At 46.8% G+C, this 17,885-nt stretch overlaps 1 protein-coding gene across 2 annotated transcripts in view; it reads right to left on the minus strand.

The window, feature by feature from the left end:
- NRG3 (neuregulin 3) overlaps positions 1-12,949 on the minus strand; it is a 602,711-nt gene extending 589,762 nt beyond the window's left edge. The window contains exon 1 of one of the 2 annotated variants that reach the window (XM_083440046.1): positions 10,729-12,949. In XM_083440046.1, coding sequence (XP_083296172.1) covers positions 10,729-11,482 — 754 coding nt within the window. In that variant the 5' untranslated portion in view covers positions 11,483-12,949. The remainder of the gene's footprint in view (positions 1-10,728) is intronic. The other variant, XM_083440045.1, reaches the window with a different exon arrangement.
- Between the last annotated feature and the right edge of the window lie 4,936 nt (positions 12,950-17,885).

The raw sequence follows: 17,885 nt of genomic DNA on the forward strand, positions 1-17,885 counted from the left end.
ACACCACAAAAGAATGGCAGTTTGCATTTTGGAATCAGACAGAAGCTGATTTAAGGGAAGGCACACCAAAAAGGAGTATTTCTCCAAAAGCTATGGGATACAGGTGGATTGTGGCTAACATCATGTGAACCTGGCTTAAAAATACATGTGGGAACATGCTGGAGCCATAGAAAATGGTGATGTGAACACACCTTTAGGGCGCACTCCCAATTCTTCCTTTTCTATTTAGCCTCTTGGGTTTACCTTCCGGCACTCGACATCATAGCATGCGAATCAATGGACAGGTGGGAATGGTTTAGGCTATACCACACTGAGGGCATTAGGCCCATGGACTGTAGGTTCCCCAACACTACACACACTTCGCATGGAAATAAGTCCCATGGAACTCATCAGGACCTACCTTTGAATAAGTATGTATAGAACAATCAGTTGGAGCAAGGTGCACTAGTGATTCAGGTGTGTAGACTTATGCTAAGAATTAAGGACAGGGTGCCTCTGAGCAAGTGGTTAGTGCCAGAACCAAGTTCACGAGTTCTTTCATGCAAAATTTCACTTCTGCTTCTCACCTAAGCACTGTGTTTCAGCAACGTAGTTTACAGGGACAAAGGGGTTTGTTTTTTTTGGTGTTGCTGTAACACAACTGTATGTGTGTGTGTGTGTGTGTGTCAGAAATCCCTTGCCAGTCTCCCCCAAAATATCTACCAGTAGATCCCAACCTATCTTCTGCCTACCTCTGCTCTATAACATACACAATTTGTTTGAGTCTTTGCTGTATATGGATTCTATATAATGCACACTATCTTATATGTAAGTTTTAAAGAGACTTAAAATCCAAAATTGGGAATTTTTGCACAAGTCCATCCATTGTCAAAGTACCTCCCCCCCCCTACATGCACACATGGAAGCTCCATCTAAAGATAGGTTTGCCCCCATTCCCAGCAAGGAAAAGAAAACAGCTGGTGAAAATTTGCATAGATTAATTATTTAAAAGGAACATGTAACTATTTTGAGATTGCCCACTACATTGCATTGTGGAATAGGGCAGCCAGATGCAGAATAGGAAAGGAGCTTCTGCACCTTTGTAAGCTAAGCAAGCTACACAACTGAAATCCCTGCATCTATGCAACTATTAAAGGTACAGGAACTCTTTTCTTCTTTTGCATCAGGCCATCCTTATTCTGAAAGTACCAGCAATAAAACAGCTGGCTGATAAAATGCCACCATGCCTTATATAAGAGATTGATAATATATTTGGCTTATTACCCTGAGACCCTACCCTGGGACAAAAGGCTTGGGACACAGGTGGCGCTGTGGTCTAAACCACTGAGCCTAGGGCTTGCTGATCGGAAGGTTGGCGGTTCGAATCCCTGCAACGGGGTGAGTTCCCGTTGTTCAGTCCCAGCTCCTGCCCACCTAGCAATTTGAAAGCATGTCAAAGTGCAAGTAGATAAATAGGTACCGCTTCGGCAGGAAGGTAAACGGTGTTTCCGTGCGCTGCTCTGGTTCGCCAGAAGCGGCTTAGTCATGCTGGCCACATGACCCGGACAAACTGTCTGTGGACAAACGTCGGCTCCCTTGGCCAGTAAAGCGAGATGAGCGCGTAACCCCAGAGTCATGTGCGACTGGACCTAATGGTCAGGGGTACCATTACCTTTTAGAGACACAGCCTCTGATTCAGTTGGAAAGTTTTGTTTCTAATCACTGCTGGCAAAGAACGGCCTTTAGCTGTCAACATGAAAGCACAGCAGAATCCTTCAGAGATATGACCCAAGTACAAGCAGTGTAGCAAATCATTCTACTTATTTGGCCAGAGCATCAAACTACCACATTCTTGATAGAAGCTGGACTGTCTTAGGGCCAAACTAGGCCTGACACAGGAGATCTATACAGTATAACCTGACACCGCCCCCCTTTAAAATTCAATGCAGTTATGGTGAGGCCTCCAAATTCATTTGGAGCCAGGGGGCAAAACAAATCTCTTTGCAGACTGTATATCACCCCCAGTTTTGTGTTCTCCATGCAGGAAAATTTAATAGACCTTTCCTCTGCAAGTAAGAAAGTAAATTAGGAGGCCTGTTTTTATCAGGAAAATGCTTTGCTGGCTGCTGCTCTGATCAAATTCAGAGGCCCCACAGTTGCTTCCCCCCCCCCCCAATAATGAAATACTCCATTTGTCTCCTATGCTACATCTAGTTTGGTCATGAATGCATCATATATAAGTCCAAGTCAACTACCAGAGCTGCCAGTGGGGCGACTTTAGGCACACATCTACTCGCAGAGGTCTTCATTGATGCCCACAGCATCCCCAGAGTTCTCCATTGGAATGAGGCTGGAAACAAACATTCTGCTGTAGCTAATTGAGTAGACTGCATCATGTGTTTGGTTGCAGTGTGCCTGTGGCAACCCCTGGTCTACTACACAGCCAAGTTCCCCCCTCCCCAAGCCATTTCGCTGCCCCTAGAGACCACACAAGCTGAGATACGTTCCCCAAGATGACATGTGGTGACTCAGGTGATGTCAGGATGTGGCGCAATCCACACTGCACCTTACCACCCTGTGTGCAGAGTGCAGAAGACCTTGGACAGCACCTCTTGGCATGTACAAAGCTTTATTGGTGTGTGTAAAAATATCCCTGTTCCACATCAGTCCCCAGGGAGTCTGTGCAGACTGGTAGGCCCTGTACAGAGAACTGCTAACTGGCTGCCTAGGGAGGCCCTTTGAGAGAGGCATCCCTGGAGTGTGCCATGGCATCAGGTACTAGTATTCTATAATTTTCACTGAAAAGGCTTTTGGGAAGACCTCTGGAGAGCCACTGCCAGTCTGTGTAGATACTACTGAGCCAGAGGCACCAAAGGTCTTCCTCAGTATAAGGCAGCTTCCGGTTTCTGTTCCATTACCACCACCTCTGCCCTAAGGTGCCATATGGATGTAACGCCTCAGGTACCAAAATGCCTTGGGCTCTCTAAAAGATTGCATTGTAGGCTCAGATGCATACATGGGCCTTCTTCAGCCTATGAGATGCATCATCTTCGGGAAAACTTTCCAAAGGGTGTATGCTAGTGATACACTGGATCAGGAGCAAAGGTGAGTGGAGCAATGAACACAAAATGTACCCTTGAAAAATATGCTAGCTTCTGCAGCCACCCATAGAACCTTTATCCAAGGAAGCTAGAGGCATGATCAGCCTTCAAGGACACACCCCAGCCAAACAAAAAACACCCAAGGAGGGTTCAAAGCAGGGCTAGCAGGGGGTGTGGCCTGAGAAGGGGTGTGGCCTGGGAAGAATCCCAGAGGTCAGGTTTAGAGGGCCCCCAGGCCTGAGCTTCCCCAACCCTTATGCCGAAGAATCCAGGTTTAATCACTGGCATCTCTAGTTAAAAGTAGCTCATATTGAGGTAGATGAAGTGGTGGGTTGTGGTTGTTGTTGTTTGATGCAGCAGCACTGTCTGTTCATACGCAGATCAGTATTGTTTCAGACAAGAATTTCATTAATATGTTTTCCAAGGAGGCAAGGTTCAACTCAGAATGGACTTCAGTATATATCTGGATGTGTGTCTATGAATTTAATTATTCTGGGGGTTTTTTTAATAAAAAATTGCTTTACAGTATTTGTAATCCACTGTGTGTGTGTATATATATATATATATATATATGTGTGTGTGTGTGTGTATACGTGTGTGTGTGTGTGTGTGTAATAAGAATTGTTTAAAAAAACAGCAGAAGGAGAGAAACATATTTCTGCTTAGAATTCCAGAATGTGTTAATAATTCCTTTGCATGCTCAGGGCCTAATCTGCTGTCCAGTGAAATAAATGCCTTGGCTTCAGTTCGGTTGTGATCAAGGTCTCACCACACTGGTAAATGATGTGTCAACTGAACTGGGAAGTGTTTTATGGGCTGTGAAGAGAGCATGCTTTCAGCAGTGTGCGCCTTCGCCTCGGAGGGGTTTACTGTCCATGTAAACCTGCTGCTGATCATTCCCCCTCAGCCCTGTCATCAATATTTTAAAATTAAATGTCTCATTAAAATACAACACTATCTCAATAAAACTCCACTGAAATCAAAATATTAGATGTTTCCCCTCTCCCCTCAGAAATCCAAAAACCCAACCCTGATTTCTTGAACAGGTGGTATCACCATCAATATCATGCTTTATCTATGTAATAGCCATGTGTCAACATTCTCTCGCTTGTCACACTCTTCAAAGCCCAAAATGCCAACACACTCTGGTGTTTCCAAGGCTCCACCACACATTCTAGCATAACACCAAGAAACAGAAGCAATGGCAGGGAAAGACAGATGAAGGGAGTGGAGATGGTGTCCGGTTCTGGACATAGCTGCAAAGAGGCAAAACCAATCCCAGACTGGGCTTCCCTGGGGGGCAGTCGTAACCTTATATCAGTGCACCCTTATACTTTATGCCATAATAAAATGAATGGTTCCTAGGTACTCCTGAGAGGCAAAAAAACAAAACAAAAAACATTGCTCCTGGGGCTTCCCCACCAACCATGTTTCTGCCTCCATGTGCAAGAATCCCATGTGAGGGGAGGAGGGCAATGTGTCTAAGTGCACTCTTTGCAAAACACCCACAGGGGCCTCTGCAATTTAATGGACTTCTTTCCACACACACTCTTCTCATAATAATGATGAGCATTTACTAGCTGCACATAATTGATTGCAGTAGGTAAGCTTTATATTTCTGAATGAGAACGAGAAGGAAATTAAAGCAACCTCGGATAGCAGTTCAGGCTCATAGAAAGAGCTTTCTCTGTTCTATTTCTCTAAAGGGTATTGATTACAATTTCTGGAACATTGCTCTATTTTGGCTCTTCTGCATTATGTGATCCAGCTTTGGCTGCTCTTTGTTTCTCTGCTAGGCCATAAATTAATGCAAGAGGAAGCAGTTTCACTGCGCTGATGAATTCTTGCTGGAGACCTAGTCTGAGTATAATATTTCAGTTTTACATAGCAACAAAGTCACTGTAGAACCAAAAATATCAAAGGGGGGTGGACTCTCAGGCAATCAACTAGTTAGTTTCCTCAGTCAATTGACTGTCTTGCTTGTTTCTGATTAAACAGCATCATTAACAGAATAAATATTACATTATTATACCAACTGCAAGTGATCTTCTGAGGAACTGAAAGCAGATTACCGCTTCTCTCAACTAAATAACGCAGGCAAGTGTTTGGAAAATTAACTGCAACACATCAATTGACTGAGGAGCTGCAGAGGCATATACTGTATGCAACAACAACAGCATAAAACAGAGGCACTTCTAATTTCAATCCAGTAATCAATTTTTAATCTGCAGTGCATGAACCTGTCGATTTATATACTGATTTGATCAATGCTTTCAGCCCTAGAAGAGCATATATTATGGGGAGGAGGGAATAGTTTCACTTTATAGTAGGAACTCTTAAAATAAGGTTAAAGGGGTGTGCTTTTCTTTTAGTTAATATGGTTTCCAGTTCAGGGTATAGTTGGTTTCTGGTTCAAGATTAGTTTCCTATAATCCTGGAGTCCCCGGTCTTTGTTTTGTATTTTTAATGCCAAGGCTCCCTTCAGTGGTTCAAGACACACCCTTTTGAGTTTCTCTCCCTTTTGCTGCACAGAAGATGGAAAATCACCACCACCTCTTCTATCAGAGTCTGCACTCTCCTGCAGGGATGGGGAATCATTTGCCTTCCAGATGTTCTTGGACTTCAACTCCCACCACTCTTGACCATAAGCCATGCTGGCTGGGGCCGAAGTAAGTTGTATTCCAACAACATCTGGAGAGCCATAGTCCCCCCCACCTCTGTTCCATTTCTGCAATCAGAGCAGATTTCCAATCCTATACCACTCCTACCCCACCCCATAAAATGGGACCAGTTGATGCTGAAATGCCAAGTTGTCACTGTGCAAATGGAATTCTCCTGTTTAGGAACTCTTATGGGGGGGGGGGAATCCTCTTCACTGCTCTAGTCATTTCCCCGCCAGTAAGACTATGTATGAATATGTATCCTGTGTGAGGCTGCAAATGCTGGTCCATTGAGAAGTTATTCTTCCAGGTCTGCTGCCCTCACCAAGCCTCCTGGCAAGGAGACATTGTATTAAAATTACAGTGGTACCTCTGGTTACAAACTTAATCCATTCTGGAGGTCCGTTCTTAACCTGAAACTGTTCTTAACCTAAGGTACCTCTTTAGCTAATGGGGCCTCCCACTGCTGCCATGCCACCCGAGGTACTACTTCCGGGTTAGCACAGTCTTTAAGCCAAAATGATTGTAAATCGAGTGTTTTTAACCAGAGGTACCACTGTATTATGGGACGTGGGTGGCGCTGTGGATAAAACCTCAGTGCCTAGGGCTTGCCGATCGCATGGTCGGTGGTTCGAATCCCCGTGGCGGGGTGAGCTCCCATTTTTCGGTCCCAGCTCCTGCCCACCTAGCAGTTCGAAAGCACCCTTAAGTAGATAAATAGGTACCACTTTATAGCGGGAAGGTAAACGGCGTTTCCGTGTGCTGCGCTGGTGCTGGCTCGCCAGAGCAGCTTCGTCACACTGGCCACGTGACCCGGAAGTGTCTCTGGACAGTGCTGGCCCCTGGCCTCTTAAGTGAGATGGGCGCACAACCCTAGAGTCGGACACGACTGGCCCGTACGGGCAGGGGTACCTTTACCTTTACCACTGTATTATAACACACTGCCAATACAAAATCTTTGATTAAACTTTGCTGCTCCATCCGGTTTGTACTGAGGGCAAGTGCTCCTACTGTTCCACCCTAGTGATGCTACTGCTACACTCCCAGCCTCTTGTTACCATATACAAATGGGTGTGTTGCCCTGAAAGAAACCAAAGCAACTACAGAGTCCACTGTTTGTCTGTTTTCATTCTTCACATCTACAACTCAGGCTTCCTTTATGCAAATTTAATAAATAAATAAAATTGTGGCAGCTTCCAACAACCTTGTGTCCTCCAGATATTATTGGACTACAACTCCCATCAACCCTAGCCAGCGCAGGCCAGCAAGGAAGAGAGTTATGAGGAACAGTTGAGAGAATTTGGTATGTTTAGCCTCGTAAAGAGGAGATTGAAGGGAAATATGGTAGCCATCTTCAAACATCTAATGGGCTGTCATGTGGAGAATGTAGCAAGCTTGTTTTTGCCTGCTCTGGATGCTAGGACCTGAACCAATGGATTCAAGTTATAAGAAAGGAGATTCCGACTAAACATCAAGAAGAAATTTCTGATGGTAAAAGCTGTTTGACAGTGGAGCAGACTCCCAAAAAGGTGGTGGATTCTCCTTCCTTGGAGATTTTTAAGCAGAATTTGGATGGTCATCTGACATGGATGCTTTAGTTGAGATTCCTGCATTGGAGGTGGTTGGACTAGATATCCCTCAGGTTCCCTTCTAATTCTACGATTCTTTGTAGCCCTACAAATTCTGGAGGGAACAAGTTTGGCAAAGTCTTCGTTATTGTGGCCGGTGTCTCATTTTGAGTCACCTATGTGCTAAAGAATAAAATTAAAATAAGATTCTGAATTATCTCCAAGGGGGCTCATTGCATATGGGTCTTGCTTGTTTCTACAGATACAGAAGAGTGGATGACTCTGAGTAAATGATTGTTCATTGTTCATAACAGCTGTAAGAGAAAGAAGCTGAGGGGGAGAAAAGCCCTTTTAAAAAACCAGCAAAGGTCTCAAACATCACTCCACGTGAATTCATATCAGGCACTCCTCTTTCAAAAACACCAGGAAGAAATTCGCAAGGCCTACCTACAATACGATATTTCTGATGCTTGTATGCCCCTTTAAATCACTACGGCTTCCCCTAGTGGATCCTGGGAAATGTGGTGCTGAGAATTCTGTGAGATATCCTGAACCTTACCCTTCCACAGCACTTCTGTTTCCAAAAAAATATTAGTGGTTAAACAGAGCATTGCATATTTGCCTTTAGTGTGTGCCTTTCTCCCATCAAGACGGTCACACAAGACTTTGCTCAGCATTCTCATATATATATATATATATATATATATTCATATTCACACAATACTGTAGACCCAGTTTTTATATTTTATTGCTATTATTACTATTTTCAAGAAACAGAGTCATTGGAAGAGCAGAAACAGACAGCTGAGTCCAGAAACTAATGTATTTGAATGTATTCCTTTTATCTACGTTTCCCCCCTTTCCTACAAAAGGTGTTAAAATGGAAGGGGGAGAATTGAGGATCAAAGTGAGTGAAAGATGTAGATATCAGGTCAGAAGATTGAGCACCCACCAAGGAAAAATTACAGTATCACTTCCATTCTGTTCCCACTGTAACCTGATAGAAAGATTATGTGAAACAGAAAATTGTGCAGCTTTGGGGAGGGTGGGGGAGGGAGAGGAATTCCACATGCCCTATAAATTCCAATCCTTTTTTATGTAATCTATTTAATCTCCCGTTAATGATAATCACAGGCTATCAATGTGCTCAAACAGGGTCAATTTCTGGTGGATTTGCACTTCTTATATTTTGTGCTTTAGCAAAGCTGCAGGGGGGCAGGGAAGAGAGAAGAGGGAGGGAACACAAAGGTCTAAACTAAACTGTCTAAACAGTTATATTAGCAAGATCTGGACCAAGGATTGCTTGCAAACATAAACAGTCCTTGAACATATGTGTGCCATGGGGTGTGTATGTGTGTGTGTGTGTGTTAGAGAGAGAGAGAGAGAGAGAGAAAATGGGCTGGTTAGGGTGGGTAGTAGGTCCTGCCAGCTGACAGTCATCTATTAAGCAGGTTCTATAATCTAAGGACTCAGCAAGGTTAGAAAATCATAGTGGATTTACCAGTCTTCTTACAGACGGAGTTGGATTGGGGGAGGGAATTAGATGGGGGGGGGGAATGGGCTGCAGGGTAGCATTTCCAAATTTCACAACATCCTGCCTGTCCAGCAGCAGACAATAAATGCATTTGGGAAATACCAGATAGGTTTCTGCTCCGAAGGAGTTTCAAACGCAAGAGGGGGCATAGCATGAAAAATCAGACAGTCTCTGGAGGGAAGCAAGGAGAGGAGCGAGGAAGGTGTGCTTCTGCATTTCAACTTCATTTTCTGTAAAGGAATGAACACCCTCCCCAAATCACAGAAAGGACATTAGCCAAATGCAACTTAACAACCTTCCAGCTGCCTCTTGCCTGTTGACCACAGGATATATTACCTCTCACTGACCATCTCATGTACACTATCCTCTTGGGCTGATTCCCCCAGGTTAATTCCACACACACCCTTTGCTTGATTTCCTCAACCCATAGCATCCTTTGGCTCCCACATATTGCTCTTCAGCCTAGATTATGAGCAGCAAACAGCTTTAAAGGAATATTTGAGAAAGAACAAAGGGGGAACAAATGATTTAAATAAGCAAACCCATCAAATTGGGAAGAGAGTGCAGGGTAATAAAATTGCTTCACAATGGGATTTACAGTGCAAGTCTATGTTTGCCTACTCAGAAGTAAGCTCTGCTGAGTTCCATGGAACTTACTCACTGGTAAGTACAGGATTCCCATCTTCATGTAGCAACCCAGCTTCTAGCTTGCTCTACCATATCAAAGAAGAGAGACAAATACCCAGCTGTAATCACAGGCCCTCCACTCCTTAAATAGTGGCACCCAGAAGTTGGCTGAACAGAGAGAGAGGATTGTGATGATATTTGTCCTAGATAACCTTCACAAGAGACTGTACCCAATCCTCATTTTCAAATGAGAGGGGTGAGGAGAATGGATATGGGGGGGGGGGGTTAGTGCTGGAAACCAATAGCCAAGTAGTCCAATAAGAGGGGGGAGGAAAGATCCCCACCTATCTGCCTAGGAAATATCCCCCCCCCCATATATATATCTCCTTCATAGATGCACTCGTTTGGTGAGGCTGGAGTGAGCCTCACAGGAAGAGAAAGGCGACTTCCCTGAGCTGATGCATATATTCATGGGGTGTGCTCTCTCCTCCATTCTCCTGAAATGGAATTGGGGCTCATTATTTTGCAATGGCGCAGCACCCTGGGGAAGGGACTGTGGATCACAGTTGGGCTGGAAAGCATTTCTTGTCTTGTCTTGTCTTTTCTAAAGGTGGGAGGGGAATGGGAAGGGGAAGACAAACACACCAGCACAGAGGCACACACCCCTTGTCAAACAATCCTGAGCACAACCTAGCCAAAGCTCCAGTCCAAAGCACTAGCTCTCAGTTTTAACTTCCTCTTCATCTCCTTATAAGCCACAGAACCATCAAGGTCAGCATTTTTCTCCCTCCAGCCCAGGCCGCTAACAAAAGCCCTTGAAAGGACCACTGGTGAGGTCCCCAAACCTGCTACATTCCTTTTTCCTCTTGAATTGGGTGTGTGCGTTGATTTTGCTTTGGAGGGTGGGGTAAGGCAAAGCCAGAAATGACGAGGTGGGGGTTGGCTCCTCTCTCTCTCTCTCTCTCCATCATCATCACCATCACAAACATCCAAAAGAGGAGGGAATCTCTCCTGAAAGAATCCAGGCTGGAAGAAAAGCCCAGACAAACTTCAAGGAAGCCTGGATGCCTTTGGGTATTTGCACCAAGTTACAAGCACTCGAAATCAGGTCTAGAACAGAGACATTTCAACAGCACCCCACCCCCTCCATATATATACACATAAAGAATCACCCAGACGCCAACAACCCGGATTCCAAAAAAGGGAAGGGGGAAGCCTTCCCCCTATTGACGCAAAGCAAGAAGTTTGGTCTCACTTACGGTATTTGGGGCTGGTGTTGGCCTCTGGCGTGGTGGTGGTGCTGGCCTCTTGGAAGGGGGATAAGGTCCAGGACGGAGCAGAGTCCTGAAGATAGGTCTTGTAGGAGGAGGTAGTGTATGCCGCAGTGGGCCAGATGGGCAGAGGCTGGGTCCCAGGGGTGCCAGGCGCAGGGCGGGAAATCAGGATGGTGGTGCTGAAAGGGACAGCGGTGGTGGTGGTGGCAAGGACGGTCGGGGGCGCGACCGTGTGGCGCGCCGTGGTGGATCTCGGCAGGCCGGCGCGGATCGGGCCCCGGGTGCCCGGGAAGCGGGTGGGCGCCTTGGTCATGGTGGTGAGGCGGGTACTTATCCGATTGGGTGTCCTCGACGTGGTGGTAGTGGCCGTGCTGGTGGTGGTGGTGTCCACGCTTTTGGGCGGCGTGGTGGGCTGCTTGGAGAGGAAGAAGGGGTCCTGCTCGATGCCTTTGGAATCCATCAGCTCGGTGGGCACGTACTCCTTGACGGAGCCCACCACGATCCACTTGAGCAGCATCAGGCTGAGCCCCAAGCCCACGAAGCCGATGAAGAGGGGCACCACGCACAGCCACGTCTGCTGCCGGTTCCACACGATGCAGTCGCTGCAGCGCACCTCGCGGGCCGCCGGGTCGGCGCCCCCATCGCCGCCGCCGCCGCCCGCGGGACCCCCGGCTCCGGCCGCCGCCCCCTCCTCGGCACCAGCTGCGGCACCCGGAGGAGAGGAGACCCCTTCGCTCATCCTCCTAGGGGCCTGGCACACCCTCCCCCCGGGGAAAGAAAAGGCATCGGGGGGGAGCCAGAAGCATGCGGAGCAAAGGCGGCGAGGGAGGGGGCGCGCAAAGGCGAGAAAGAGAGCGAGCGAGCCACAGAGGGAGGGAGGGAGGGGTGGGGAGGGAGAAAGAAGAAGATCCCACAGAACGGAGGGGGAGGCTGCCGTCAGTTACCGAAAGGACATTTCCCCATTCAACCTAGAGCTCTGTAACCCCCCCGCCATCACATATACATCCACACGCATTCACACAACCGCTGCTGAATCAGCTGGAATGGCCGAGCTCTCCCCATCCTCCAGCAGTGCTGAAGTAGCCTCCTTTTTTACCTTCGATTCCCCCCTCTTACCCCCCCCCCCCAAAAAAATGAAGAATCCGCGGCGCTTCTTCCCGCACGAACCCAAAACAGCAGTCCCCAAAAATCCACCTCCTTCGATGGTGATGATGATGATCCTTGGGTGCTGGGGCTGGTGTGGTGCTTTTTCTGTCTCCCCCCTTCTCGTTCCTAGCCCAGAGATCCGCATTCAGCAACAATCACGAAACCCATTTCTCCATACGGAAGCGGGAGTGGGAAAAACAAGCTCCTCTGGCTCCTGGTTTTGGGTGATGATGTTGAAGATGCCCCCCTTTCCACCCCACCCCCCAAGCAGAAGCAGCGGCGGCTGGAGCAGCAGCAGCGGCGACATTCCTCGGCTGCTGGGCTTTCTTTCCTTCTTTCCCCCCCTGCCCCCCCACCTCCTTCTCCTCCTCCTCCCCGAAGCGACGGAGCAGCAAACTGCACCTGTTATTCAGCAGCCCTGCAGCCAACCCTTGGACAGCACTTTAAAGCGGAGAGACCAATCCGAAGGCAGCGCGGAGGGAAAGGAGAGCGAGCGAGCGAGCGAGCCGAGGCGCAGACGCGGCGGGAGAACCGGGAGCCGCTGCCGCCGCCGCCGCCACCAGCCCGGCATTGCTGACAAGTCCAAGGCGACATCCAAACTGGATCCGGATCCGGGAGGGGGGAAATAATAATTAAAACAAAGCTACTCAATCAAAGGAGCTACCAGCAGTTACATTAAGCGGGGAAAGGGGGTGGCTAAGGCGGAGGGGTGGGGAAAATCACACATACTGTACACCAAAAATATATATTCCTTGTTGGGAATCATAATCCTGCCGAGGGAGGCGGCTAGGACAGTTCCGCGCGGGTCTCGGCGCCCCCTTTGGCCGGGCAGCCCTCTTTCCCGGAGGCTGAGTGCTCCTATTGCAGCATGTTGGGGGTGCGGGAGAGGCTGGCGCGCTGAGAGTAGGGGGGCGGTGGCGAGGATGCCGCCTCCCGGTGGCCAAGCCTCGGGGTGGTTTCTTTATTGCGCACAAAGATAGCGGAACGATCCGGGCAACCCCCCTTCGGAGTGGGAGGGGGGAGATCCGGTAAAGAGTGGGGTGGGTAGGTGGATGGGTGGGTGGGCAGCCGCCGCCGCTGCCTGGTCGGTTCCGGAGCGGCTGGCGTTCCGGGCGAGTCTTGCACTCCTACTGCGGCTGCATGCCCAAAGAGGCGCGCGGGTGCGCGGAGACGGGGAGGAGCCAGCAGGGCGCGGCAGCGGCGGCAACACCTCTGGCGCGGAATGCCTGCCCGAGAGGGTGGCTCGCGCGCCGGTCCGGGACTCGTAAAGGCGCATGGACTATCGTTGCAAGGACTAGTTGCTGTAGACAGGCTTGGGAAGGTGAAAAGAAAAAGAAGGAAAGAGCCAAGTGATAACGCAGAGTTCACTGGGACAACTCACTAGGCAACAGGGGTGCCAACTTGAATAAAATAATGGGGGGGGGAGGTAAGCACAGATCATTTGAATGGCAATACCCATCAACTTTGGGGGTGGGGCCCCCGCAAATATTTTTGGGGGGAGGGGGCAAAGGACCTCAGCTCCTAGGAGTTGGCTCCTATGCTAGGCAAGCCGCTAGCTCTCTTTGCCCCCATTTCTTGCTTTAGCTGAGATTCCTAGATTGCAGGGGGGTGGAATAGATGATCCTTGGGGTCCCTTCCAACTCTACCATTGTAGGATTCTTCTGCAAGGTAGGGATGGACATAGCGAGTGATTTCCTTTGCTGGGACGTTGTGAAAGATTACCATAGAAAGGTATTAAGTATTTATGTTACTACCGCCTACAAGGTCGCCTAAAAAAGAAAGCAAAGACCTGTAGGATCAGACCATCAAGTCCAGTACCCTGCCTCTAAGAGCCAAATGTTTATGGGAAGCTCATAAACAGGAAAGGAAGGCAAGAGCGTTTCCCCCATTCATTCTTATGCCCCAGCTGCAGAACACGGAGATTCCATTTAGCAACCGGAACTAATGGTCATTAATCTCCATGGCTACTTCTTAAAAGCCATCTAAAAGGTCTTAAAACACTGTGGCATTGACTTCCATAAGTTAGTGCTATGCTGTGTGTAACAGAGGGTGGTATTCAAGTTGGTTTTACTCACAGTAGACCCACTAAAATTAAGGAACCTTACAGGGCTCACCCACACCTTTATCCTGTGATCTCTAGGCATATGGGTTCTAGAGGTTTTTCTTTACTCCCACTACTTTCCGCCAGGGAAATGCACTGTTTACAGCTGAATCGTGAGAAGAGTATTAATCGTGATTTCTGTGGATTTGTCACTGGGCAAATGGAAGAGTTGATGAACCCTTAGTCATGTTCATGAATTTCAGTGGTTCTATTCTGAGTAAAGCTTGGTTGAATGCCACCCAGTACTTCCTTTTGCCTGTTCTGCATTATCTTAAGAGGTCTAGTTTTACAAGGAAAAACTTCCTCTATCCACTATCAGCACACCATTCATAATTTTATAGTGTGTCCTCCTTCCATTGTCACCTCCACTCTAAACTAAAAGTCCCAAATGATGTAGGCTTTTGGCACAGGACATATATTCCCACCCCAAATAATTTAGGTTGCCAGATTTGGCACCTTTCCTAGCTCCAGTGTATCTCTTTGAATATGAATTAATAAAATTGTACACGCTATTCCAAAGGTGGGTTTACCATAGATTTCTACAAAGGCATTACAATACTGGCAGTTTTATTTTCGGACAGTTCCCAGAACTTGCCCTTTTCACTGTCATTGCACCCTGAGGCTGTGCACACATTACACAGTTACACACTCCTTATTCAGTGCACTCCCACTGCTGCTGTTTGAAGACGTGTACATACTGCATTAGCCACAATCCATATCTATCCTGTATTATCTTGAGAAATACTATTGTTTGGTGTGCTTTCCTTCAAACCAGCTTTCATCAAATTTGTAAACACAAGCCATATTCACTTCACAATTAACTTGAGATGTGTGCATTTAAGACAGCCATTGAACATGTGCAGATGACAGCTTCACAAATGGTTCAGGGGTGGGGTTGTAGGCATGGGAAAGCCACACAGGTCCTGTGCATCAGGCTAAGACACCCCCATTCCCTTTTCTAGTGTGTACAACAATGTGCAAATGAAACTTGAAATGCAGCAGGGGGGAACAGCCTCACTTGGTTTTAAGCTGCTAATGTCTATATAGCCAGATTTGTTGTTGTTTTATAGCTCTCCACTATAACATGGTACTCAGCACTGAGCTTGGGAGATAAAGAGCTCTGTCTGCTCTTCAGAGATCATTCTCTAGAAATCAGGCAGAGTGTTTAATCTCCTGATATAAGCACTGAGCACCACAGTAATACTATGGGGCTAGTCTTCCTATGGCTTTCCGAGCCAGATCTGTGTGTCCTTTCATCGTGAAGCCACTATGTTTGCATTTGGTGAGGAACATTGTCAAAAACTTTATCTAAGTCCAAGCATATATCTACAGATGACCCCGTCTAAGTGCTGGCTGATACTTTTTTAAAAAAAAATCCAGTAAATATGATGAAGCCAGGCTGATTCATCCTCAGCAAAGCTTGTTCTTCTATATATTGAACAATTCTGCCTTTGATAATGCTTTCTACGAATCAATGTACCACTCATAAGGTGGACAGTTCTGTTATTTCCAGATCCCCTCTAGGTCTCTTTAAAAAAAAGAAGAGAGAAAAAAGTATGACATTGGTTAACCTCTAATCCTTTGGTAAAGAGGCTGATTTTAATGATGTGCATTTTTTTTGTTAAAACTGAAGCAATTTCCTCTCTGAGTTCTTTAAGAGCTCTTCACTGAATGCCATCTGTCCTCTGTGATTTTTAATTTGCACTTTGTCAGTTAGCTTTAGAACTTTATCATTTGTCACTTCTTTCTGACACTTCCTCAGATGCCCCTGCTCAAATACAGCACTTCAGACATGGCAGTCTGTCCATCATCTTCCATGGTGAGCACCAATGCAGCTTGCTTGCAGTTCTCTTTCAGCCTTTGGTACTGCTTTGGTACTGTCCATTGTCTGCTGAATATCCTACTACCTCCTTAGCTAATTTACTGCTCTTGTTTTTAAAGAAATGATTGTGGGTTTTTTTGCCTTTAACAATTTCCTCTTCAAATACCTTCTTTGCTTTGTGTGCCATCAATTTGCATTTGTTTTGATGCTCTTTTTGAGTTTTGCATTTGAGCAAAACTTCAACCTCTTAAAATAGCATGCTGTTTAGTGTCAGACAATGCCCCCTGCCCAATCGCAGCACCTCTCACTACCCAGAGGATACAGATGGAGAAGAAACATAGGATGTTCATTATTTGGTGGGGAGGAGGTCAGTACTTTCTCTTGGTCCCTTCCTGCTTGAGAATATTCACCAGAGATGGATTTAAGGGAGGGGAAGCAGTTTGGTCACACTGGCTGCTGAGCTTCGGGGGTGCTGCAGAGCCTGGGGCTGCATAGTTCCAATTAGGATTTAGAATGGAGTGCAAGAAATGGGTGGTGGGATAAATTTTGGCATCACACAGGGTGCCACTGAAATTTGAGACCTCAAGGTCCACCACTGCTCCTGCCTTCTTCAGACTCAGAAGATCAACCCTAAATAACATCATTTCACAGTGTAGCTTCCAGTGCCTGCAGAAAACAACAAGGGCTCTTTAAGTCAGCACCAGCCAATTTTCTCGAGAAGGTAAGGTCAACTACAGGATAGGCCTGGTTAGCCTATGTAAGGCCTGAGATGCCCCAGTTCTTTGCTACTTTCCAAAATTCAGCCAGCAGGACCACTGGGAAATGTGCAAGGTCCTGACCTACTAGAGAAGATAGGAAGCTGCCTTAAACTGAGTGAGACCTTGGTCCATCTAATTCAATATTGTCCACACTGTCAGTAGCTCTCCGAGTTTTCAGGCAGGAGTCTGCCCTTGGCCTCCCTGGAAATGCTGGGGATTGATTCTAGGACCAGCTCTGTACAGCAAGCAATGTAATATATGAACACTACTAAACCAGAATTTAAACAGAACTAACAGCAGTCAGAAGCAGTAGCAACAGTGCAACGGAAGGGTTATCTTCACTCCCACAAGCCTATGCAAAATGGTGCATCTTGACCTGACATCAAAATGTACACAATCATTAGGCCAGATGCATGTTAGAGGGAAGGCACTACTCATAGCCTGGGGCTACCACAGTTCATAGGGTAGCTGAACAGCCAGCAGGGCCTTTGCTGCAAATCTGTATGGGAAGAGGTACTCCTTCAGATATTTGGGGCTCAAATCATTTAGGGCAGTGTGTGTCAATATAAGCACCTTGAACTGGGCTCAGAAACACACAGGTAACCAGAACAAGTCTTTAAGAACTGATGTACTATGTGTCCAGCCAATAGTGCTTGCCGGAACCCCGGCCACTGCAGTTTGTACAGTCTCAGCTTCCAAGCTGTCTTCAAGGGCAGTCCCACATCTTCAGGTTATCAGAGCATGGAGCACTGCAGCCACACCCTCTATGTTGTATTTGCCATACAGGTGGGACTTCCTGCAAAATGTTGCAGTATGCCTTCACCTTCGACCATGGGTGCTCCAGCCAGCCAGGAACATCCTGCCCCAAGATTCTTCACTCCATTCTTCCCACTCCATTTCCCCATTTTCTTTTCCGACTGGCAGCATTTCATGGCTAATGAACATGCTTATTCTTCATTTGGCTGGGATAAGATGACCCGTTAGGCTTCATAATAATGATAAAGATTATATATACTTTAGCAAACCATAGGGGAATCCGGAGTATGCTGATAATACCATCCTCTTGTTTTTCATTGATCCCATTTTGGCTCCAATCTGGTTGGCAAGCATCACTTGATTTTGCTTTTAGAACATGATTGGCATCCTCTTGGACTTCTTCATAGCCTTTCACATCTGTGGTGTACTCTTTCTTTGATCTAAGCCTCTATTATAGCAGGGTTGTGGGGTTTGTTTGGTTTTTTTTTAAAAAAAAGAAAAACTTCGATGCTTCTTGAAGGGATTTGATCAGCCAACCCTCCCTCTCCCATGTCCTTTT

The sequence above is a fragment of the Podarcis tiliguerta genome (genome assembly GCF_965153285.1).
Source record: "Podarcis tiliguerta genome assembly, chromosome: 5".
Taxonomy (NCBI): domain Eukaryota; kingdom Metazoa; phylum Chordata; class Lepidosauria; order Squamata; family Lacertidae; genus Podarcis; species Podarcis tiliguerta.